At 38.9% G+C, this 26,355-nt stretch overlaps 1 protein-coding gene across 7 annotated transcripts; it reads right to left on the bottom strand.

The window, feature by feature from the left end:
* Positions 1–972: 972 nt before the first annotated feature.
* slc38a10 (solute carrier family 38 member 10) lies at positions 973–25,929 on the bottom strand. Of its 7 annotated transcripts, none has more exons than XM_053510973.1 (18): positions 25,705–25,929; positions 25,282–25,541; positions 22,510–22,627; positions 22,284–22,329; positions 22,082–22,175; positions 20,547–20,690; positions 19,284–19,408; positions 14,907–15,009; positions 12,513–12,695; positions 10,798–10,909; positions 9,972–10,078; positions 9,080–9,239; positions 7,476–7,694; positions 6,716–7,126; positions 6,294–6,413; positions 5,786–5,806; positions 5,220–5,381; positions 973–5,127 (listed from the first exon to the last, which is right to left on the bottom strand). In XM_053510973.1, the coding sequence occupies exons 2-18, from the start codon at positions 25,369–25,371 to the stop codon at positions 3,962–3,964; spliced, it is 3,381 nt and encodes a 1,126-aa protein (XP_053366948.1). In that variant the 5' UTR covers positions 25,372–25,541; positions 25,705–25,929; the 3' UTR covers positions 973–3,961. The 7 variants fall into 7 exon arrangements, with proteins under 7 accessions (XP_053366948.1, XP_053366946.1, XP_053366951.1 ...); XM_053510971.1 differs by having other exon boundaries at positions 25,724–25,929; XM_053510976.1 differs by having other exon boundaries at positions 7,497–7,694; positions 25,724–25,929.
* Positions 25,930–26,355: the final 426 nt, after the last annotated feature.

Below are 26,355 nucleotides of genomic sequence, written 5' to 3'. Positions count from 1 at the left end.
ATGTACCAGTGCTTAATTTATGTTTGGGAAAACATTAAACTGAATCATTGCAGCTTTTCTTAATGTAGAGTAAAAAATGATAATTAAAAGGATCTCACCATGTTTTCTACCAAACAGTTTAAGTGTAATTGAGTGAATGTTTGTTGTTCATTTATAAAGATAAATAAACTGACTATTGCAGTTTTTTTTTTCGTTACTGAGGCACAGTAATGCTAATAATAATGCTCCAAAACAAGATGAATGCTGCTTTATTTAATAGGGATGTTTGTTTTTTTGTTTCGGTATCTTCAATGACTTTGGCTCAGAAAATTGTACCTTTCTCTGATCAGTAAATTTTCCTTATAGCAAACTATTGTAAACCTGTGAGAACCAAAATGTTTAGAATTCTAAAAGGCATCAGTCTTAATGAGTAGACCAGTAAGGTTGTTTTCATCATAAAAGAGAGGTGGGTCAAAACGTATCTTATATAATAATTCAGTGATGCATCAAAAAATATAGCTATTTGATATACATCATTGCACCACTTTTTCTTTGATTATGCTGGTGTCATTTTGATAAGCTTATGTAACTTAACAGCATTTATTTCTGTCCAACCTCATGTATTGAGGGGAGAGTCGGACGGCTGTGTAAAGCCTTCTTCAGCACATCCCAAAGATCCTTAATATGGTTAGGGACTGGATTCTGTAGTGGCCAATGTTTTATGGGGGGCACATAACAGTGCTGAACCCAGACTTGACCAACTGAAGCAAGCCCAAATCACAACACTGCCCCCACAGGTTTGTACGGTAGGCACTAGGCATGATGGCTGCGTCACTGAAGTAATTATTCAATGGAAGGCTGTAACCCATTTGCTTAGTTTTGCTGTGGTATAAGAGAAATAAAATAAAGACATATATAGCACAATGCTTAAGCAATATATTATAGTAAACAAGTTTTGCTTAACATTTTCATTTAATTACTACCTGAGAAAAGGAGGCATGTCAGTCATATGTATATCATCTGCAACATGTCATTTTTTTTTATTGTAAAATGGTCTGGTGTTTAAATATTTTCAAACATTTGAAACAGCAGGTTAAGTCTGCTAAATGTACAGACAGAAGCATTTACAACAGCGTAACCAGCTTTAACACACCTGAACACAGAACACATGCAGTACGGGCTCTGTTAAAAGAATGAACTCTAAAAATGGGACAGAACACCACATTTACTGCATAACCAAATAGTCCACAAGAACACAAACCTCCAGCGGCAGAAAATAAAGAAGCAAAACTGTCCCATACACACGATTCCCCAAAAGAACAGAAACATAATATTTATAGGCAAGAGCAAAGAATGTCGAACAAGAAACGATTAACAAACAAAGAATCTGTACATTTACATGAATCAAGTTCAATAAAATGGTACAATTACATGTTACAGTGCCTCTATACATACACAGAACAACAATGAAGTATCTATTGCCAGCTGTTAAAGCTCTTATTTATCTTTTTTAAAACACACTCCAGAAATGACAAAAATAAATTATAATCTGGTAGGCCTAGAAGAATAAACATCTCTATAAAACCATTCATTGACTATATTATTTTTTGTAGTTGTGCTTTACAAGTACTGTATAAACAAAGTGCTCCAAGCAGTTGCAAACATTCATATTCAAATTATAGATTGAGTCTCAGACCAACACTGATCATCCAGGACATTAAATCCACCTAGGTTTCAGTTGTGCCACCAAAACAGGTCTTTGGCCCCTAGGGTCATGACTCCAGAAGACCTCTGGGTGTGCTGTGGTAGCTGGCACCAGGACATTAGCTGCAGATTTAGAAAGTGCTTTAATTTACAAGGTGGGGCCTCCATGGATCAGACTTGTTTGTCCAGCACACCCCATGGAGGCTTGATTGGATCGAGACCTGGGGTATTCAGATGTGAGATCAAGCCCCAGACGCAGCAAATTGTAATAAACCGATACCTTTCTGATATGGCCAGCGTTGATTTTTCAATGTCGATTCAACCTACATTGGCCTTTCTGTTGGATCTGACCAGGCAGGATGGCTTTTGTTCCCTATCGGTATAGATAAGCCTTAGGTGCCCCTAATAGTATCATCAGTTTCCTGGTGTATAAGTGATAATGTTGTTCAATTTACCTGGTGGTGGTGTTAATGTTATGACTGATCAGTATACGGTATATTCTTCTATAAATAATTAAAGACATATATTATGTAGAAAAACCTGTCATTGTGTACTGCTCATCACGGAATGGAACACCAGGGGACGTATTAACTTTAGTCTTTCCTTTCAAATAATTTTAATGGAATTGGTAAGCTTTTGAATGCTAACCATAAATATTACACAGAATAAATATAACCAAGAAAGAAAAGCTGGCATTCTTTAACAGTGTTTGGTCCTTGATCTAGATTTATCAATTAAAAGTCTATCGCTCATATACACTATATGACCAGAGGTTTGTGGACACCTGACCATCATGCAATTGTGATTTAGTTAAACACTCACATATATGATATATGATAGGAACAGCTTTTGCTGTAGGGATTTATTCAGACACCAGAAAATTAGTGATGTTAGATATTTATGTTAAGTGACGAGGCCTGTGATGCAGTTATCGAGTGGATCCCAAAGGTGTTCAGTTGGCTTGACTCTTGAGTTAAGTAGGACACTTGAGTTCTTCCACTCTACCACTGTCTATGTGGAGCTCGCTTTGTGCACATTGTTATGCTGGATCAGAATGGCCTTTTTTAGTTTCAGTGAAGGCAAAGTGTAATGCTACATCATGCTAAGACGTTCTGTACAATTGTGTGCCTCCAACTTTGTATCAACAGTTTAGGGAAGCCCCATACGAGTATGACAGTCAGGTGTGCACTAACCTTTAGCCATATATGGTGCATTATCAAAAAAACATTTTACACCCAATTGCATTAAAATAAGTATTAAACATTACTTAGCATAAGTCTATATCGAAAGTAAGTTTACATGACCTGGAATCTTGATAACACAAATGGTAACAGAAATCAATTAACTTCCTATATAAATAACAAAATGAATGGATTGATAATACTCAATGCCAACCAAACCACACATCAGAGGAATGAATGTGGGAAAAAAAAAAGTGAGCATGATGTGTCCCTGCAGCTGGGTGTATACACATCTGTTAAGGCTAGTTTCAACTAAGAACTTTGGTCTTTACTTTGTAGACACTTGTTAAAAAGTGGACGCAACACCCAGCTTGCATGCACTTAGAGAAACATAAACACTTATTATTTTAACAACGTTAGGCAAAGACATTTATGGAACCTTTGGCAATTTAATGGTTCAAATTTGACCTGCTGCGAATAAATTTCAGGACAATATTAATAGAACCACTGCATTATTTGGGATGAATTTAGAATATCTAATGACCATGTACATGTACACAAATCAGCAGTGATCAATGTGATACTACCTGTATTTTAGCATTTGGAAGTTAAAATACATCGTTTTCACTGACTTTTCCAATACATCTGAAAAAAATCTGGCACCATGGCATCAATTTTTAAATATCTTCATTTATAATGGTTAATTCGATATTGAGCCCAGTTTTCTTGCAGATTAGTTTTTACAATGTTGCAGGATTACAGAATAAAAAAGCCAGACTTTTTCGTTTAGGTTATAGTGCAAAGGAGATCACTGTGAAGAAAGGCAGATCTTTTGAAAACAGAGTGCCAAGAAAGCTACAAATGTACACCAAATAAGGAAACTGTCTAGCTACAGATTAAACATGTCCATCTGTGTGGATGTCCCACATTTTAGTCCTAAATTTAAACACAGTAACTGATGCAGCATTTTCTAATACAGGGGGTTTGCAACAGTTGATGTTCATATAAACTTGAGATGTATAAGACGTAGAAGTGTGTGGTTGTGTGTGCAGGTGCACACTCGTGTCTATGAATTCCAAATACTGTTAGGTGGAAGACTACTCATCTGTGTTTTGCTTGTGTGAAATCTGTTTAATCTGGCGAGAATGGACCACAGCTCCAGCCAGCAGTTGAGCTTCAAGTGCTGCATGGAGGTTTGTTCCTCCAAACTCCAACAGAGGTTCCAGTCCAGGTACTCGTCTCTCCTCAGCTCCCAAAGCCCTGCGTCGCCTTCTCAGGTCCATGTCGCCCTCCTCTCTGCTCCTCTTTTCTTTATGATACTTTTCTTCTTGAGGATCTAAATTCTCCTTCAGGTCCCTGCCTCCTTTCTTCTGAGGTTTAGGAGCTTTGTGCTCCTTAGCAACGACCTCATTGGCATCTCGATTGTCAATTACCTGCTGCAGCTGAAGAAGTTTTTCTCTCTTTTCTATAAGCTTCTGTTCATTCTCTGCTTGCTTTACAAGTTCTTGATCAAGCTTCTCCCTCTCTTGTTTTAACCTCTCTTCTTCCCACCTCTCTTTTTTGAGCCTTTCGTCTTCCTCAAATTTTTCATTCTCCAGCTTCTCTTTCTCCAACCTTTTATTTTCAAGCCTCTCTTTCTCCAACCTTTTCTTGTCAAGCTTCTCTTTCTCCAACCTTTCCTTCTCAAGTCTTTCTTTCTCCATCCTTTCTGCTTCAGCCTTCTCTTTTTCCAATCTTTCCTTTTCAAGCCCCTCTTTTTCCAGCCTTTCTTTCTCAAGCTGTTCTTCTTCCAATTTTTCCTTCTCGAGTCGCTCTTTCTCCAATCTTTCCTTCTCAGCTTCAAGCTGGGCTAACCGCTGCCTTACTATCTCCTCCTCCTTAGCGATATCTTCTGAGTGAAGCTCTTCCAATTCTCCTTTTTTTATTTGCTTATCTTCAGGAGGGCCGGGCTGCTGCTGGCGTAATGGCACCCCACGTGCCCCAAGGTCTCTCTTCACGTCAGCTTCCACATGCACTGCTTCTTGTGGATGTTTCTTCTGTACGGGTTCATCATGTGCTGGGTTGGGATAAGCTGCATCCTTTTGGTCCTCTACTACTTTATCCCCTTCATGTATGGGGTCCTTTGCTTGTTGCTTTGGAGCAACAGGAACAGGTTTCTCAGGTTCCTTGTGGTCCAAGTTCTGTTCTGGGATTTTCACTTTCCATTCTCCATCAGCTGGATCATGCTGCTGCACTATTACACCTGCATCAGCTGCAGGATCACCTAAACGCAGGATAAGATGCTTATTGTACTTATTTTGGTGCTTATTTTATTTATACACTCATTACTGGGCACAAAAAACGCCACCAGCTGACCTGCAACTTTAAATTCCTCCTCTTCATCCTTTTTCTGATGGATCTCTTTGTGCTGTTCCTCAATGACAGCTAGGAGTTTCTCCTGCTGGTCAAGCAGCCTCTTCTGCTGCTCTTGCTGCTCTTTGATTACCTGCAGTAACACTGCATGGTCTAGTGCTCCCTCTGAGGAAAGAGAAAACATAACCAACATTTAGAGACATTTACACTCACCATGATCAACTGTTCATGTACTGTAGATCTAAGCAGAATTTAATTGACTCTTGTTTATTTCCATACATTACTGTAAATAAGGGCTAACCAGAGGATTATTGTTGCATTGTGTTAAAGATTATTTAATCAATCTGTGTTATACATTCTGCCATACCACTATCAACTTTTTTTTTAAATCACATCACAATCAGCTAGTTGTTATTTGACTCATCAGTGTGCTTCAGGAGTAGTAGCCATGAACAGAGGAAAATTAAAAACAAGACGTCAAAGAAAAGATGGAAAGGAAATGGTATAAATGTAACAGCAGGTGTCTAAGGTGCAACAGTCAAACATTGAAAGGCTGAAAAGCCTCGTACCTGCAACAATCTTTTTAATCACTGCAGCAGGAGTCCATGGTACAACAGAGCAGCAAGGTAAGAGACAGAAAGAGACAGAGCAAAGGGTGCCTTAAGAGCGCCTTAATAAAAATCAAGCCAAGCAAAAGAAACAGAGGTAAAATTCACTGTACTTCCGCATGACATTTCATCAAGATAAAGCCAAATAATTGTCATGCATGGTCAGCTTGCAGTGACTTCAGAAGGCAGTTTATACTGGGAACAAGAAAAAATGCCTATAGTCTATTGCAGGTTAACAATCATATGAATTCGCCTGAAAAATGCATATATGGATATAGCTAAACTCTTACACATACAGCTTTAAATAGTAACCCGCAATCAGTTCCAAACTCTAGAAAAAAAAAATCTGTGCAGGCCTAAAATAAAGGACAGTAAAAATGACAATGAGTTCTACTTATTATATTTTATTATAAGTATTACAAGCACAATGCTCTTTCTGCCTAAGCTGGCCACAGAGAAACTTGCTCACCTTCCATCTTGTCTCCATCCCCATCCTTGGCATCCTTCCCATCCTGTTTCTTGTCTTCTTTATGCTCTTGAATGGCAGCCCCATCATGCACCTCAGGCAAATGGACCACAGAGTCAGGAACTGTGCAGTGGATCAGTCAGGGAGTGAATGTAAAAATAAACATGTTAAAAATCCCTGGTACTTTTAACTATTTCAGACCAAATGACTTTCACAAATCATTGCCTCACAGCTGCTTGGTATGAATATACACCAATTTTATACTTAGACTTGTCCCCCATGGGGAAGGCTTCAGAAAAGAGGGCATTGTGGTTTTTGGTTTCTTGGTAACAGCAAGGTTTTGAACAATATTTATACCAATCACATGCATTTTTTATTTACACCCCTAATTAATACATCATGAACTGTCAAGTATAGGTACTCACGTTTCCTGGCCTCAAATTCAGCTGCGTTTTTATCACTTTCCTCTAAATTTTTATCAGCAGGAAGTCTGTCCTCAGCTTCTGGTTCCTTCACTAAAGGTGGTTGTTCCTCAGACTTATGCACCACCACCACAGGTTGCTTCTGTTCTTTCACCTTGCCAAGGATCTCATTAGCCAGGTCCTCGGCTGCAGGGATCTTTGCGATATCATGCTTTTTGATGTTTACTTCATTCACTCGATCTTGTGTCACATCTTGCTGCTGGCCCGCTCCCTGTTCTGCCATATCCCCCTCTTCAGGAACGTTCTTCTTTTCTTCATCAAGCTCCTGCTGGTTCTTGCGCTTCTCTATCTGAACCTCGTCATGAGGAATTGGCGGTTCATGGCGGTGAGCCTCTCCATCAGGCACTGCAACTTCTGGGAGGGGAAAGGTTGCGTAAATGCACTCAAACAGCATGTGTCAACATTGAACATTTCAAATTCTGTCTGCATGGCTGCATATACTGTACACTTAATAAACCTTTCAAACAAATACTAAACTAATAAAGTGAACCATATGGGAATGCATCTCCAATCCAAAGATTTTTTTTTGTGCTATTAAGATCAGCGTGGATCGGCCCAGAGTGTAAGCTCTTAAACAACTAATAATCTCTACTGATAAAGTATTAATAAAACTGATCTATTTTTAAATTATTCTACTTTATTTTCACTATGATTATAAAAAAAAAAAATGTACTAAGAATGTTAAAAAAAAAAAAACTCGCACCTTTAGTTTTTGTTGAATTACCTGCTCCGGGTCGGTCCAGCTGAACTTCTTCATTCTTCTTTATGTCAGGCACTTCGATGGGTACTTTTATCTGCGGTGGCTCAACTGGCTCCTTCACCTCCGGGCCTTTTACCACTTCTGCAGGTGGAATCTGCTCCACAGCTGGCTTAGGTTTGTCCAGTTTTTCTGCTACCACTGGAGGCACTGGGGTTTCTTCAGCTAAGAAAAACAGAGAGTAAGAAAAACAACACTTTTTTACAATGGCTACAAAGAACAATATATTACGGGATATGGGCTAACTTGTACCATATTGTCAGTGCTTTCAAGATATCATCAGATGCTCAAGATTTCAGTTGACCGAAAAGTTTTTAATGGACAATATGTTATTTAAATAGATACAAGACTCACAAGTCAACCTATCTATCTCTCTATCCAAACTTGCACAATAAATTCACAACCCACCTGAGAGAAACAAATGCTTTGATCAGCAGGGGGCAGCAGAGTATGTGTGAACACAGAAAACAGATTATGGAAACTGGAATTCTACTTGAGATAAGAAATGGATAGATAGTACTTTCCATATAACCTTGCCATTTGTCCTGAGGTTAAAAAAACTAAACCAAAAACCTTTGAGTATTTACACTGTTTACTTCTTTTATCCTGGGGCTATTTTTTTCACAGCACCAGGCCAGGTTTTTTAAAGATCCTTTTAGTTTGTTTTATTTAATCCATTATAACAAAAATTGAACACTAAAAAATATATTTATTATTAACATTAGATGTGTGTGTTTTATTTATCCCCTTGAAGTAATCTGTGAAGGAATCCCAAAATCTCGAAGGTGTCTAGTTTACCTTCCATGGCCCCCAGAGAGTGAGCAAGAACAAAAGCGATAGAAAATGTGAAATGCAAAGCATGGAATTTTGGTGTTCTGAGCCCATAGACACACTCCTTCACGTGTCTTCATGCCTTTTCTACTTACTCCCCCGTTCACACTCACTCACTCGTTCCCCGAGTCCTGCGTTTCCGCACAGCTGCCCTCACCAGCACGCCGTAAACAGGAAACAGGTGTGGAAGTGGGTGTCCACTCAGTGATAAATGCCAGTGTCAGTCAGAGGGGGTGGGAGGAGGTATGGTGAAAGAGAAGGGAGGGAGGGAGAGAGCGAGCAGACGATATAAAGTGAGAGGAAAGAAAGAGAGTGTAGGGACATAAAGCTGTCTGAACTGCCCTTGTGCAGTTTTTCACACCCCCGTCCCTTTTTACAGTAGGGGGAATTTGAGTCCCTCCATCATTTCCTTTGCCCTATTCTGTATTTGGATGCCCTCCCATCCCTCTCTCCCTTGACTGGAGTTTGAGCAGGAAAACGCCAGCGGCTGTCTCGCTACTGCTCTGGGACAGGGCGCATTTAGGTTTGAAGGGCATCATTTAGGTCACAGCAGCACAAAAACGCCTAATTCTGAAGTTGGTCCTGCCCACTTTACACCAGCCTTATTTTCTTTATGATCTGTTTCTCACTATCCATTTTCTTCTTTTTCCATCTACATTTATCCCATTGGTAGTCTTCTTCTGACTCTCTCATTTCCTCTCTACACATCATTGACTTACCAGGATGTTTGGGTAGCTCGGGCACAGCAACAACAGGAGGTTTGTCATTAGTTTTGGGGACAATAGCAGGAGGAGGCTGTACTTGATTTGTCTCACTGGAGATGGACAGAGTGGTAAAGGTGCTCAAGAGTAGAATCCCAAGCCCAACCCAAAGAACCAGCTGGGGAGAAAGAGGGAAGAGAGGGCAAAGTTATGATTTTTTGACAAACCTATTAATTTTTTATTTGTTTTTTTTAAGCATTATAGGATTTTAAACTAAATATAAATCTTCAAACATGGTATTTCAGTACAAGTGGCATAAGTTGCTTCAGGCCTCTTGGCTTAGAAAAAGGGGCACTATCCTGGCAAGAGGGGGGGCATTATTCTCGCTTGCCAACCCAAACACCTGCTGTGGCCATTATGGATAGGAAAAAAATACAAATTATCTTTTGTGCATTCCCCCAAATTAGGACAAACCCACTTTGGACAGACTGTATTGGCTGGTAGTCTCACTGGGCAACCATGGTGATATAGAGATCACACAAAAGCCTGTGACCATCAGCACTGTGTACAACATGTAACACCTGCATTACAGTAATGATTTACAATATATGCCACAGGGGTACTTGCTTTAAAGTCCAGAAATTAAGCAAAAAGCAGCACACTGAACAACCTAAAATAAATACAAGTTATATTTGTATATTCCTCTACAGCAATGTAGCAATGTCTTACTATGGTATACATGCACACACACAGTACGTACATCTCTCAGAAGCACTGCTCACTCCCTATTTCCATAGATTTCATGCAGAGATATCAAATATTCTCATTGTATATTCTGCTCCTACCTCTGTGTGACCAATTTAGCAGTATGCAAGATGTGCATACTGTAGACATGCTACATGTGCAGTACCTGAGCTATAAGGCCATTCTTCATGATCTTCCTGTATATGAGAGCAGGGCAGATGAAGCAGATCAGGCTTCCCATAGTGGCTCCGGTCAATCCTAGAATAGTCTCCACTAAAATATATACACACAATCATTCATTATAGTTCATTCATATTAATAATAGACAAATAAAAATAATAATAAATGATTTTTAATAAAACTAATCCTCAGTTAACATTACTATGTAAAGAATGCTAAGAGCCCCCTGAATCACTATTGCTATCTTTTCCCCATGATGTACCCATGTCACCAGACAGAGCACAAGGCCCATTAATCATATTTGATCCGAAGAGCAGCCATATTGGTTTACTCAAATTTATGTCCTATGGTGTCCGTTTCCCTACAGCTGGATTTGTGGCTACAATGACACTGGCAAGCAGTGGAACTATCGCTGTGAACAAAGCTATGCTTCCTTTTCAATCCCATCTAAGTATCTCACACTCTTCCACTCTATTAGCCTAATTGGGTCCAGAGAGCCAAGCAGAACCCATGTCAACAGCTCCAGTGTATGAATAAAACATCGATCTTCTTCTCCCTAAAAATGCATGTCTTTGTTATTCTGCTTTACTATTAATGAATGAATGCTGCAGAGTGGGAAGCCTTGATGTAAGTGAGCATCTGCTACCATTTTCTAGAATGGACTAAAGTGCAGTTTGTTGTCAGTAGAAGTGACAGTGCCATTAAGGCTAAGTTGACTAAACTTATGTTGATTTGTTGTGCTGAGATTTAAAAAAATAAAAAATAAAAGTGTGCAAACAGGCAAACAGACATCCATACACGTAGACACTAACCATTCGGGATGAGGATACCTCCCACCATAGTCCCGAAAACAATGCACAGAGTAATGCACTTGAAACGAAGAGGTGGCATGTAACCACCGGCAGCAAAAGTGCCATCCTTCTGCTGAAAAAAAATATATATATATATACAAAATACAAATCTGTGCAGTGACAGCTCAACAGGCAGTTACGTAAGAAAGAGTTTATGTTCCTAAAGGACCTGCATAAAATTATGTTTTCTCATTGGGACAATACCCTTCAGTGTGACTGTATGGCAGAATTTGAGGTGATTCAGCACAGAAGCAGTTACACAGTGAGCCAGTGTCTCAGTAGCTTTATGGAGCAGCTCTCTCATTCTCTTCATCAATCATACACTTTTATTTTTCCCTTGAATCTGTCTGCTCTGTAGCTGCTGCCTAACTCCTTATATCATGACTCCTGCTGCCACTACGGTCTGAGATGACTCTAAGCTCGAATAAACCATGATTTTGATGGGACCCACCAAGAAGGTGTAGACCAGAATGATAAACAAAACAAGTGGATTTATTAAGAATTCTAACATTGCTCCTGTTTTTCTAAAGCTAGTGTGGGGGCAATATGGTACAACCTCTGGCCAAAATGTTGGAATTGGTTTTGGATTCATTTGCTGTTTAATAGCTGATCATTCTGGCATTGTGGAACAATCAATCAAAGGTATTTAAATTATCTCAAGTAATGGCATATATATCTTTTGTTTTTTTCAAATAGAGATCTAGACTGTTTGCTTGCCACATTACTTTCATTTATTCATTCCATTCATGAAGAAATGCTTTACCACTCTCTTCTCTGGTGTATACAAATAACACATATACATATATATATCATTTCCAAGTCCTTGTGCACAGAGTGTTACGGTAATGCTGAAAGGACATCACCACGGTTCCTTGACCTGACCTGAAACCCCATACAGTATGATAAACGAATTAATGATGCAGTCATCTTCATGTTTTTCTTTTTGACAGCACCAGGTAAAATTTTTCAGAATCTTCTCCTTGGCCAAATCAGATTCGTATTAAACTACTGACATTGCTCCTATTTCGTCCACTGTACCCTTGAATTCATCTGTTTAGGACCCGTTTATTCAGCTGATGTCTTACAGTTCTGTCACATTTACTGACTCCTGTTCTTGGCCATGTGTTTTGCATTTTGCAACACATTTTTAATACACCTGACTGGGAACAACTACCTGTAGCATCTTTTTCTACAATGCCTGTTGGATTCCCTTTTTAAAAGTTTAATACACTTTTCCACACTTGAAGGCTCTCGTTATGGCCAAGTTTTATTTCAATTAATCAAGTCAAATACCGGAGTACGGTCTGCACAAAAAGGGCTCAGTCTCTTTTAACTGAAGACTAATTTGCATTGTCAGACTTGTGCAAGGATTTGTTTCAGAAATGCAGATTACGATGTTATTCCATATTATCTCTTTCAACAGGTCATAATTCTTTCCGCTATTTGGCAATTTAACTTAATTATTTTGATGTAGGTTTTAAAAAGGCAGAATACCATTAAACCATTTTTTGCCATATCTGTGATGTGTATTTGTTACAAAGTTAAAGAAAGAAAAGTTAGGTGAGCATGCTCTGTGTGATGTCATGTTATGCCATTTTTTAAAATTATTATTATTAAAAAAGTTTTTACAGGGGATTTGTAGTCAAAAGCACAATTATGGTATGATCCTGTCTTACCTGCTGCTCAAACAGCATAGTGTTGATGGCCTGCCTACAGGGCAGGATCATCATGGGAAAGCCCACAGCCACAGACATCATAAAGCCCACTCGGATCATCTCTGTCACTAGGTTAGAAGGAAAATTCATCAGCACATTCCCAGCTATGGTATCCGTGAAACTTACATAGCCAAAGAACCCCACCTGTAGGAAAGAAAGCAAAGAATAAACAAATAAATAAATAAAAAGAGGAATATCAGATTATGCTTGATTAGTTGGACTACATACATCTAATTCTGTGCAATATATTTATGTCCATACCAATATTAAAATTGACTTTTGACTACAATAATAATAATTTATCACTTTGATGGGATTAAACTACTTCAGGTGGTGCAATGGTGGTGTTTATTTGAAAAAACAATAGTACAAAGCAATGCAAGAAACATTTTTCAAAAGGTCTTTTGGTCCCATTAGCCTCTGCATGCCTATAGTAAAGGAAAAAAAGCAGCAGAACCCTGCTTCCCATATTGGCCTTGATCTATCCACAGAGGTAAATAGAGGGTTCCTCTAGGAACAACACCAGACAAAAGTCCTTGAGTGCACCACAAATCTCCTGCACTACTCTGTACACAACCCCGCCTTCCCTGCATTTGTTCAGGATAAGAAATCAAGGGGCTATGAAATACAAAAGTGGAAATGCAGGAGCAGCTGAAAAACATGTGAATGCACTATTATCTCTCAAGGTAACATTTATTTGCTGCTGTATGAAAAATAGAACAAAAAAAAGAACCTGACATGGTCTTAAATAGCATTCCACCTGAAAATATTTATGGAGGACTAAAAGAGGATAGCGTTGAAGACTGATGAAGTGGGCTGATGTTTATGTGGTGGAAGAAAAGTGCCATTCAGACTGTTTCTGTCATTCGCACTCTACCCATTTCTTTCTGTTTAAACTGAAAGAGTATGAGTGTGCTGCCACACTGAGACAGAAAAGAGTAATCATCCAAGGCACTAGATGGAAACTACAGCAGGTGAGAGGTGAACAAGCTGCCTGATCTCTCTGGAGGACAAAGGAGGAAGGACTTCAGGTCTGCCATGAATGCAATGGCCCTTTAATTAGCACTATCTCCTGATGCTTAACTGACCAGCTGCATATTCTCCTTTAATGCTAAAAGGCACGAAGATAAGATGTAACATTTTTGATGAAGAATCTTTTAAAAAAAAGTGACAAAATAGGTCAGTTAAAATCTTTAAAAGATCTTCTCTACCATAATGCAGAACAAGTCAAAGATCTTCAAATCACTTAAAAATTATATAAAATATTATATAAAAATATTAAATATAAAAAAAATAATTGTTTTTGAACATTTGGAAAATGCTAAATACTTTCAGGCAATAAAGCAATACATGCATTTATTGTAGACTTAAGCTCATCCAGGTATTATATTCAAATCAGACCAGCCTTGCCTGCTAAATAAACCAAATTCTACAGCCTTAAATACAATTTGGAAGAAAGCAGCAGCATAGCAATTTCACATTAAGATTCATATTAAGATTAAGATCCGTAATTCGCAGTGGAAATGCACTAATTTGCATGTATGGAGAAAGCTCAGTGGGATAAGTTGCTCATTCTTTTATTACTCCCAAGCACAAAGCTTGCTACACTGGGAAAATAACAGATGCTAGGGACGGTGTGGGAAACAGGAAGCTCAATACTACTGAATATCCTGGGAATGTTCAGTAATAAGACTCTTGTGGGTAAAGGTACACAGCACAGTGGGGAAGAGAGAGACAGATAGATAGATAGATAGATAGATAGATAGATAGATAGATAGATAGATAGATAGAGACAGATAGATAGATAGATAAATAGATAGACAGACAGTTCAATAGACAGACAGACAGATATATAGATAGATAGATAGATAGATAGATAGATAGATAGATAGATAGATAGAGAGATAGATAGACAGATAGATAGATAGATAACATTGCACTGCCCTTTCAGTGTTCTTGTTATTTATGGAGAGTTTTTTAACTGCATGTAAAAAATGCTCTTACAAGGCAGCAGCTACGTCCTCATTCTCCCACATTACATGACTACATTCATTTGGATACTAATAAAATATGTAAGTTAATATGGCAATATGCGAACAGAACATAAATGTGCATATGTTCCTTGCCTGTAGTCGTGCTTCAGTCTGTGTCTTCTTTACTAAGAAATAGGAATAAGACAAATGTGGAAGCCTAATCATTTTAATCTAGTCCCTGGTGTAGTAATACATAGGGGAATAACCTGTCTATATAACATGTCCAATAACATAGCATAGCTCTACACCATTGCCGTCACCAAAAAAATCTCCCCATTTTGTGCACACATAAACATACACATCCTCACAAACACATACTTACTGTGATGTAAAAGGTGGTAACGACATTAAGAGAAGAGGTGAAGATGGTGCTCATTCTCTTGACCGAGGGCTCATCCAGGCTGTCGTATGTAGGCAGCACCTGCCTGTGAAACAGACAAGCTTTTTTTGTGTTTCTTTGTTTGTACTGTATACACCAAGCCCCCTACACACTAGTGATGCGCGGGTCAGGTATTTTTCCAACCCGCGGGTCCCGCTTTTATGAAATTATTTGACCCGCCCCAGCCTGCCCTGCACCACTGGATCTATTTTTACAACCCGCCCCGCACCCGCAAACATTAAACAGACATACTGTACTAGCCTAGAACCGGTCCCAAACATTAGATTTAGCAGCCTGACCTTTTTTTCTTTTAATGATGAAAATTCCCGACCTCAATTTCTCCCACCTTCACTTTTATTTCTTTGTTTTTGTTGTGACTGGCAGCGGTAGCTGCTTGGCGGTTTTCGTGACTTGTCACGTGACGTAACCTTATCAAAGAACTTAATAAAATATGAAAATAGATATTCCCAAATATTTAATATAGGCTATAGGGAATTGCACGCAACATACATGGATTTTTTTATTTAATTTTGTTTTTAATGACCCGCCCCAACCCGCCCCGCAAATAAAGTGACAATTTCTTTACCCGCCCCAACCCGACCCGCTGGTTACCCGCGGAGTCCGTGGATTACCAGACGACCCGTGCATCACTACTACACACCCCCAAGACACCAGAGAACTACACATCTTTTAACAAAAGTAATTATGCACTTTAATGATGAATTTCATAATGTGAATGTATTATGAAAATATTTGCATCACACTGGTTAAGACTTCAAATAGAACATACTACACTAGTGTGGAACTTTATCATTTGCTCAAGCACTAAGCTGACAGCAAAGAAATGCAAAAAAGGAAAGCAAGAATTTGAAAGCAATACTGAATATTTTGTTTAACTGAAGCCAAAAAAAGGATATACAGTATGGGGGGAAATAGGGAGAAAGACAAATGTTGGAATGGAAAAATGATGGGGTTGACAATCTCTAGAAAGCACGGAGGGGCACAAAAAGAAAAAAAATCTGTGTGTCATCAAGACAACTAATAAAATAAAGGCCGATAAAACATTAAATGGGTGAATTTACTATGGCTATATATTAGCGACTAAAGTGCGAGTTGGATTTTTAAAATGTTATAAAGTTTTCTGCCAGGTCAGGCTTTTGTTTGGATCCTTTTTCTCTTACCCACTCACTGCTCTCTCTCTCTCTCTCTGACACAGTCTGAGCACATTCTCAGTTTTATTGGACTATACAGCACTGTGTTATGTGCTCTTTACCCAGGGCCTGGTCTGGTGCCAGAGGCCAGCCAATCTCATAGCTGGAACCTGCTCGCAATAAAACCCAGGGACAGGAGGAGACGGGGGAGAGAATCGCTTCCACTGAGTAGTACCAACAATCAATTGCATTTACAGCCATCCTACAAGAACAGCATTGAGCCTCTTGTTCTCAGAAACGCTGCGAATGATCACATAAACCACTCTGCTTTTCCAAATTACCCGGGGAGGGGTCCATTTCAGAGATCACTTTAAAGCACTAAACTGAAATTGTTGACACTAATTATTTTGTGATTCCACTAAGCGATCACACCTATGTGAGAAACACCTAAAGTGTTAAATTGTGTATATGGCAAGTAATAAATATTTTATGATAAAAACGTTAGTGTTTATAAATTATAGTGCCAACACGCTTTTAAACCCATCCTAATATTTCTTTTGCAACAGAATTTACTAACATTTGTACACAATCCACTAACTTTCAGATTCATAAAGGATGTCTTTCTGACTAGAAAAAAAGAAAAAAAAAAAGAGCATGCGCTTTATTTTATATTGTATGGAAGATATGAGGCAGATTAGTGTGAAGTTAATCTAATCAGAAATATATACAGGGGTGCTGAAAGGGTTGTTTTGTGTACAGATTGAGAGTCAAATGTCCTCACACAAGGGAGGCTCGTCTCTGCTCTAATGATTGGCATAAGTGCCATCATGTGTCACACTTTCTGACCACTGTCCAAAGAGCGTGAGCCAAGAGAGCCAAGTATCACTCATCACTCTGAGAGAGAGTAGAGAGGGAGAGTATAGAGAGAGGCTAACAGACAGCCACTAGGGCTGCATTACATCACAGTTAGCACTGTAACCCACCACTTATGCTTCTTTCACTCTGTCACCATCTCTCACACACACACACACAAAAAAAATCCTGAACGCTGACACACCTCTTACACACTTATGTTGACAGAAGAAAGCAGGCTGTGAAAGAACATGCAAATGTAGACTGGGAGTGAAGGGGCGCTGAATGAACAGAGAGAGAGAGAGAGAGAGAGAGAGAGAGAGAGAGAGAGAGAGAACGCACAGTTCTCCCTTTCTAAACACTTACTGAAGTTACCAAAGTCTCTTCTACAACATTAACAACTATACAAAAGATAACTGAATTAGCCTTCCCTGGAGGTATACAGAAAATACATATATGGAGTTCACATCACACTGGTTTGCACATCACTCTGCAATATTCTGTTCCATATTTAAGAATACTAAATGTATACCTGCTCCTTACATTTGTGAACTATTCAAGAGATCCGAAGAGACCTTCCCATTCATCCTATTAAGGGATTAGTATGGGAGTACAATAGATGAACTCCACTATGTTTTTATCACACTACGAAATGGGAGATCCCAATTATAGCACACTATCACTACATACCCGTCTACAACAACACAAAAGTATTTGATATGCAGGCTATATTTAAACATGCGCTTTAGGGTGACTTTAGGGTCAGTGGGGAAAAGTAGGTTTTAACTAGGGGTATTTATTGTTATCGACAGATGGTTGGCAATCTTTTTAGAATCACAATAACTTAAAATACTTAAATACATAAAATACTGCTTAAACTAAAGCAAATACAGGATATCAGCTAATCGCCACACAGCAAATACATGTTCAACTATATAACAAGTGCCATTTCCTATGTGACTTGATTTTAGAGAACTCAGGAGCTTTTCTTGCTCACTTGGGCTCTCGTAGTTGTAACTCTCACCTATACACCATTAGACAATCAACACTCAAACTGAATTAACTACAGAAGTGCAGTGATGTGTATTGTCTATAATTTTATTCAAAAAGATGCCGGAATCAGTTTCCTCTAAAACATGATCCGCACAGCCTGACACACTGTGTAAACTCTGTAAGAATGGAGTGTTTGATTAATGGTGACTGCAGTGGCAAAGATCATTTATTGCAGTGAGAAAGTTAGTATCATTAAAGCCACAATGCAGTATGCTAGTCACAAAAAGAGAGAAGAAAAGGAAGGATTTTTGCTGACTGTTTTTGAAGAAGTACGGTAGCTGCTTAGCAGTTGGGGTCCATTTTCTCAGTGCATGACATTTGACCCACCAAGAGTTGCCAGCTTCCTGCAGCCCACGTCGCATCGAAACCACACACTTGTACAAAAAAAGCTCAACAAATTCACTTAAGCTGGTCTTTCTGCACAACGAAAAAATGGAGCCCCTTTTATAGCTAGCATCATCCCTACATACAAAGTGACGATGAAAGAAAGTCACTACAGCTCAACATATACACAGGAAGAGGGAAACGGTACAGGGAAAGGGGAGTACTTACGACTGACAGGCGAATGCCATGCCACAGATAGGGATGCAGCGAAAGACGCCGTCCCAGCGTACGTAAATGACCCTGCTGAGCCACTGGCCTTCGTGGAGGCCATGTTTGAAGGATGAGATCACCATCTGTGGCGAAGGGGAGAGCAGCAGGGTTACAGCACGTCCCATTATTGAAGATGCTGAGAGGGAGATGAGTGGAAACAAACTTTGACCAGGCCATCAGAAAAGCAGGAACTAAAAGAAACGGCTGGCTAATAAAACAATGGTGAACGGTACAGCCTCATAAGTCACAGATTCACTTGTATCTGTCTTGATTTGCTGCCAAGCCATGATCATTTTTACCCCGCCTTCAAGCTACGTTGCCAACCACCTCAAACAGAACAATAAAATTTTCCCACAGCGAGAAAAGTGATTCGATGAAAAACGCAACACATCATGGGAAAACAAAGAACAACATGAAGGCATCGATCAAGAATTAACCGGTAAGCCTTCAGAATATCTCTCAGTGAACCATGACCATAAACCCTCTTAAGCAAACCATGGAGAATGAATTTTTACCCACATCTATACACTCAGACAAACAGATGAACATAACGCATGAAGAAGTTTGATTGGATGCAGGTGGATAGAGTAGGGGGAAGTTCGTTGTAATGCAGTAATCAGGTTGAATCCATAATGGTAGAATGCTTCGGTCCAGGGCGTAGACTACTTACGGGTGGCAGCAGAAGGTAGTGGCGATAATTGGTAGACATTGCACGACCCCCTTGAAGCGCCACAGGTGCACTCTTTCCACCCATGACCCACTGATAATGCCGTAACGCAGGGAAGACAACACTATCTAGAAGCAGTCGAGGGAGCGCCCATCAGGGATGCAGGGCACACGGGGAGTGGAGTGGTTCAGAGAAGGGGCAAAGGGAAGACACATTAAGGTTAGAGGGTTAAAGGCCAGGCCAACATGGACCTGAAAGGGTTATGGCCCAGCAAACTGGCTCAAGTATCAACACATTATAAAGCAACTACAAGCATAGCCTGAATCTAAACATTAAAACTTCATTCACTAAAAAAAAAACTGTCAAATGATTTGATGACAGTTAAGCTGAGAATATAAAAATATATATAACATTAAGCATCAAATACAACTCTGTGGGACTATTGTAACAGCACTGTTCTTGCAGTTGGTAGCACAGCTAGAACACATTATATCAGATTTAAACCATTATCAAGACTGAATTATGAGCCATTTATGCCTGGCCAGGCCATTACAAGAAATGAAGCTGATGCATTAGCTGTGACTGAGAAACATTCATTAGCCTGTGATGGATTCAGCTTAATAGTACACTAACTTGTGCTAATATATGCGTAATGTTTTTTACTAGAAGTTGTTGAGGGGGAGTGGGAGCAGCAGATGCATCAGGCTCCTCAAAACATGAGGACCTCTTTAAAATTAGGAACAAACTTTATTACGGTTAAACATGTCAACTGAAAACCAAACAAATAGAATCAGGAAGAAGAATGTGAACCAGTGAGGCTCTGCTTCCACAGCACTGATTTATAGGTTATAAACAGAAGCGTATACAGTACACTACACAATGATGCATCCAAACACTAGCAGGACAATACTGTTACACATTGTTTTCCTGTGTCTGATAACGGAATAAAAAATAAAACTTTAAGTCACATTTTAAGATACATTTTAAATCTTGTTTTTAAAATCCAGACATGTTGGACCACATGTCGCAAGCAGAGAAAACAAAATTATAAATGGTGTGATTTTTGATAAATTTCCTTTCTTTACCCAAGTGTGTCATATAACTAATACAGCACAATCCAGTCCTCTTCAAAAAAAAAAGTTGTCTGCCACTCATTCCCCCAGGGCAAACTGTAAATAGACCAGACCTTACCAAATAATATTATCAGTTAATATCATAAAAACACAAAGCTCCACTTTATTGAAAACTATAATGTAAGCGACTCACCGTGAACATAAATAATGTGTAGAAGATCAGTGCCATGGCTGAAAATGACTGGAGAGATGCCATCATGTTCCTCTGCAGACTCAGAGGTAGCACAATGAACAGTGACACAGCAATGAGCAACAAGACACGGAAACTGCCCGTTACCTGAGGAGGCGAAAGAACATGGACTAACATAACATATTTCAAATAAAGAAGGACCGACTTATATTTAATGCAGCTGGTCAATATATCATCTGTTTATTACAATCAAATGTAAATCTGACCTTTGCAATAACGATGAGCAATATGCAACAGAGCCCTATGCATTCTGAGTATGTCTTCTGTGGATGTTTTAAAACACTGTGGCATGGACGGGCTGGCAGGCAGAACTTTGTCATTGCACAGAATTTTAACATTTACCAGAGAAAATAGTGCCACTGTGCATTACAATTAATGTTAAAATGTGTGGCAGCCATTGAGTAGATAACAGCATGAGTGGTAAATTTAACTGTACCATGGTATTGGTAGGAAAAGTTGAAAATGTATAAACAATATATAGAACATAAACAAGTTTAAGTCATAAATATATGCAAGAGATATTTATTTTATACATACACAGCTTGGCAAAAAGAAAGGTCACAAGTTACACTATTAAATTTTGATTATTAAGTGCATTTATTTTTTATTTTTGAAATGATTCCTCATGCTCCCTGAACCACTCTTTCAGATTTTAAGTCTTGGAATATGCCTATGTCATCCAGAACAAAAAAAAAAAAATCTGTTGACGGGATAACTTGGTCATTCAGTACATTCAGGTTGTCAGCTGAACTTACATAACTTGTCAGCTGAACTTCACAGACTCCGCTTTAATGTCACATAACAGTGCTGCCGAGCCTAGACATGATCAACTAAAGCAACCCTAGATCATAACACTCACATTCGCTCTAGAATAGTGTTAATTTGGACTCATCAGACCAAAGAACCTTTTTACATTGCTACCTCGTCCAATCTTTATGCTAGAAAACTGGAGTCTTTCGTTTGATGAGTCTCACTAACAAGTGATCCTAATACTTCAAGTGTTTAGGTTCTTAATCCAATTACAGTCATTTTGATGTTTTTATCACTCGTAATAGGCCATATAACCCTTCCGTATTTGCAACGTTTTTGGTCACACAGTGTACAGTACACAGATTATTCATACTGTGTATAAAATAATGTATAATATATGACATACATACAGGTAACAAAACCAACTATAAATCTACAATTATAGCTATGATCCATTACAAAATATAAGCAAACAAACATTTAAGGACAATTTAATATAAGCTGGTTGACCAGTTCATGCTATTTTTGTCTATTTGTCAACCAATGCCTGCCCTTATACAAGGTTATTTTAAAACACTTAATTTAAAAAAAAAAACAGATAATCAGACAGTCAAAATAGAATTAAGATGCAGTATAAACAAAGATAGCAAAATTGTGCAAAATATGCAAATATAATTTCAGATTTAACCTACTGTTACACTGTTATCTAAAAGGATAACGATGCTTACCTGCAGGCCTAAAAGTTGGGCAAAGAAGTTTGATCCAAGGTCTGCAATAACCACGTAGAATGCAATACATGTACCAAGCATTAAGCCTATCATACTAGAAGGAGATAATGAAAGAGAAAGTCTGTTAAAGCCTGATTGGAATGATTTGGTGCAAAAAAAAAAAAAAAACTGACTTGAGTCATACAGTATTTGTATATCTGACCTTAGCTCCACAAGTGCCTTTCCTGGTTTACCAAAAGCATGAAAAGCTGCAAAGAAAAAAAAATGTTAATCTGGGGGCAGCTGTTGTGGTATTTGAGTCTAAGTAAACAACAATAAAAAAGAAAAAAACTAAATATGCAGGGCAACCATAGGGATGGAACCACCAACACAGTCACTGTTGCCAAATGTCATTTTCAGAAGGTCAGCGGGGTGTTTGTTATTCTTACCCAGTCCAGCATAAGTCCTACGCTTAGTGTTGCTGGCTGCATGAACCAGAAACATGCAGGACTGATGGGTCATCCATGAGCAGAAGAAAAGCAACAGAGTGCCTAGCACTATACCACACTGTATGGAAAACAAAAAAAAAACAAATATGACATGAGGTTTAACAGGTAGGATTTATCCCAACTTATATATTGTAAAACACAAAAGCCAGAAAAGGATAAAGAACACGTATTAGATATCAGGGATAATAGAAAGCTGAAACTATGGATCGATATCTGACCAAATTTTGTATAATTCCCTGTTTTGTTTTATACCATGAATGTATGACAGTAATCAACACCCACAGATCAAATATGTACAGAGGGCAGCTTCACATACAGAATGTGATTTTTCAAATAACTGAGAGTTCCTGTGACTGTATCACTACTCAATTAATATCAGCTGATCAATCAATACTCAAAACTCTGATGTCAACATTGTCTAAAAAGAGATATGGAAAAGTAAGATTCAAGCATTCCTGACTACAGCAATGAAATTATTAACAAACGTACAAGGAGCACTATCAGGTGCACCTACCGCACTTCTATACACCAGATGCTCAGTTTTTTTTTTTTGTTTTTTTTTTTGACAGCTAGAGATTAATCTATATTAAAAAGGGAAAACAAATAAACATAGCCCCCTTTTGCACAACTCATTCTTCACATTTGTATAATAATGTTTATTTTTTTAAAGCCAATGAGCTTTTTATTCCTGTTATTCAGGTACTGGATTAAACCATTTCAAATCTTGCAACTAATCCTTTAGGCTAATAACTATTTCACCTAAGAATTAAAAAGGTTGATTATGGTTGGTGTGATGTTTCCCACTAAAACAAAATAAACAAACCCATCTGCTTCTGAAATAACATATCTGATATGAATGGTACCATACTTGAATATGTATCCTGTGTTCATATGCAGAGCCTGTTGTGTGTCAATCTACATTACACACATTCAGTGCATCAAATATACTGTATTAGTCAACCACATGGTAGATCCTTTTGTCTGGTTATAAATTCACATGTTTTACAAACACTGAATTAGTCACAAAATTCTGCAATGGTACAGCCTTAAACACACATTCACGCAACACTTTAATAGGAACACAATTCTTTGCTTTGGTTCTACCACATCCCAAAGGTATTCTATTGGAATCAGATCCCAGAACAGAAGATTCACACCGATCCCACTGCACCAGATTTACACCAGCTCCAGGGTTCAACTATTCAGTTCTGGTAAACCTGTGCCAACATCGGATTCAGCTTTCTGTTCTTAAACAAAAGGTGAACCAGGGACATATTGTAGCTCATCCTCCTAAAGGCTAGATGGGTTGTGCATTTTGAGATGCTTATCTGTTCACTACAATTGTATTTCTAGTTGTAAACTGAGTGGATATTTGACTTACTGTAACCTTTCTGTCAAGTTGAACCAGTCCGACTATTCTCTCCTATCCTGTCTTATCAACTATTTGTTTACATCAGCAGAACAGCTGCACTACATGTTTTACTTTGCGGCAGAGTAAACACTATAGGGTGCTGGAAATCATCATTTATTGAAATATTCTAACTAGTCCATCTGGCACTAATAATCAGTCAAAACCACCAAGATCACATTTCCCCCACATGCTGATGGCTGATGTTGCCTGAAGCTGCTCTGCCGAATCACAAAGATTTATTTCAGCTTTCATCAAATTCCCAGTGAGCCAGAACTTTACATACACTTAGTATTTGTTAGAATTGCCTTTAAGTTGTTTAACTTGGGTCATAAGTTTCTTACAATACATTGCCGGAAGGGAAAACATGCTTTTTCAGTTCTACCAACACACACAAAAAGGACAGGGCTCTGTGATGGCGACTCCAATACCTTCATTTTTTTGTCCTTAAGCAATTTTACCACAGATCTGTACTGATGCTTCCAGCCTGGTTCTTCACACCTGGGATGTTCTTCGGCTTGCAAACGTTTTTTAGCTCCAGTCATTTTACTCTTACATAGTACTTATATAGAGTTGAACAGGGCTATACAAATAAAATTTTGGAAAATGCTCCCAATGATAACCCAGACACAAATGATGTCAATTGGCCCATCAGTGAACTGAATGTATGTAAACTTCTGACCCACTGGAATTTTTACATCTTCATCTTCTATACCACTTATCCTGTTCCAGGAGGATCCTATCCCAGGAAACTTTGGGCACAAGGCCAATTACACTCTAGACACAGTGCCAATCCATCACAGGACACACACACACACACACACACACACACACACACTATGGACAATTTGGGAATGCCAATGGGCCTAATCTGCATGTCTTTGGACTGGAGAACCAGAAGGAAACCCATAAAGCATGGGGAGAACATGCAAACTTTAGACACACAGATCTGAGACGGAGCCCAACCCCTGACCCTGAAAGTGCAAGGCCACAGTGCTAACCACTACGCCACCATGCTGCAGCATTGAGATATAGTGAATTATAAATGGAGTAATCTATCTGTAAACGATTGTTGGAAAAAAATATTTGCATCACACATAAACTAGATGTCCTACCCAACTTGACAAAGGCATAATTTGTTAACATGAAATCTGTGGAGTGCTTTTATTATAATAATCATTAAGTTTTAATGACTTAAGTGTACTTCAACTTCCGACTTCAATTACAGGACAGGTGATAGGACAACGTGACTCGTAGACTGAGGTGTAGAAACCCACTTTAAAACAATCCCAAAGTGTGTTTACCTGTTTGAAGCAGAAGGGCATGGTCAGCACACTGACTCCCACAATGCTGTTCACCACGTTCATTATTAAACCCAAATTAGACGCCGTCATTTTAGCTTTTTTTATTGAAGGGTACAGCTTTTATGTCGAGGGAGGGGAGAGGAGGTTGTTGTAGAAACACTCAGCACTGGAACAGAGGTGTAATCCCTGCTTTAATTCCGGTGTAATCCAGGCAGGACCTCGAGTAACTGATGTGTCCTGCGCTAGTCAGTGACGTGGCGCTGTGTGATAGACAAACACAACACTCACTGAAACCTAAACCAAGTAAATATTTAAAATCCGAGACACAAGACATTCACATTAAAGTTATATTTAAACAACCCTCACATGAAACTAGCAAGGCAGTTAAGTGTTAACGTTTTGTAAATCATTAGAAAGACATACTTCCAATATCGTTACATACCACGTTCTCACTTCCCCTCCGACATTAAGTCCTATGTTACCATCGGTGTCGATAATACTATTTTATTTTTCCCTTGTCCAGCAAAAACAAGCAGCCCCACTACTCACTTTCTGTAAAATTCACTTTTTGTAAAAGCGCGTTCTAACTGACGTAAATACTTTGAGGAGAATTTCACGACTCCGTATACAATAACAGTATTTCCTCGATGCGTAACCAGGAAGTGAACGCGACACGGTCATCCTCGTGCCGTGCTGCCCCCTATGGCCAGGAGGAGGAAAAACACCCTCGGCCCATAATAACTTGTATGATATTAGTACTAAGTGCATTACCTAGTCCTCTTACACACAAAACAGAATTGATGTTTGTCAAAATCACACAATCTACACGCCACCCCCAGTCTGTCACCACTTAACTCTTTGCATGATGTTTCTTTTAGACAGAGATATGAGCAGAAAAGCAGGAAAGGGAAACAGGAACGAGGGATTGTGATCTGCAACAGGAGCTTTGTGGAATCCCGGCTTCAGGCACCTCCTGCAGTGTTAGAGACCCATCTGGAGCAGCGAGGTTGTGTCCGGTGTACAACAACCGGGCATTTACGTAGTCTCTGAGGACAGGATTTGAGACCGCAGTTT

Source organism: Clarias gariepinus, chromosome 14 (assembly GCF_024256425.1).
Source record: "Clarias gariepinus isolate MV-2021 ecotype Netherlands chromosome 14, CGAR_prim_01v2, whole genome shotgun sequence".
Classification (NCBI taxonomy): Eukaryota; Metazoa; Chordata; class Actinopteri; order Siluriformes; family Clariidae; genus Clarias; species Clarias gariepinus.
This window is presented reverse-complemented; position numbering and strand designations above follow the sequence as displayed.

What these genes read in the sequence shown, in the direction of transcription:
- slc38a10 (XM_053510973.1), bottom strand. Translation starts at nt 25,371, where the DNA reads ATGACGGCGTCTAATTTGGGTTTAATAATGAACGTGGTGAACAGCATT. An exon ending in ACTACCTTCTGCTGCCACCC is followed by an intron (nt 15,010 to 19,283) that starts GTAAGTAGTCTA and finishes TCTGTTTCACAG; the next exon opens with GCAGGTGCTGCCTACATACG. An exon ending in GATTAAAAAGATTGTTGCAG is followed by an intron (nt 5,382 to 5,785) that starts GTACGAGGCTTT and finishes CTCTTTCCTCAG; the next exon opens with AGGGAGCACTAGACCATGCA.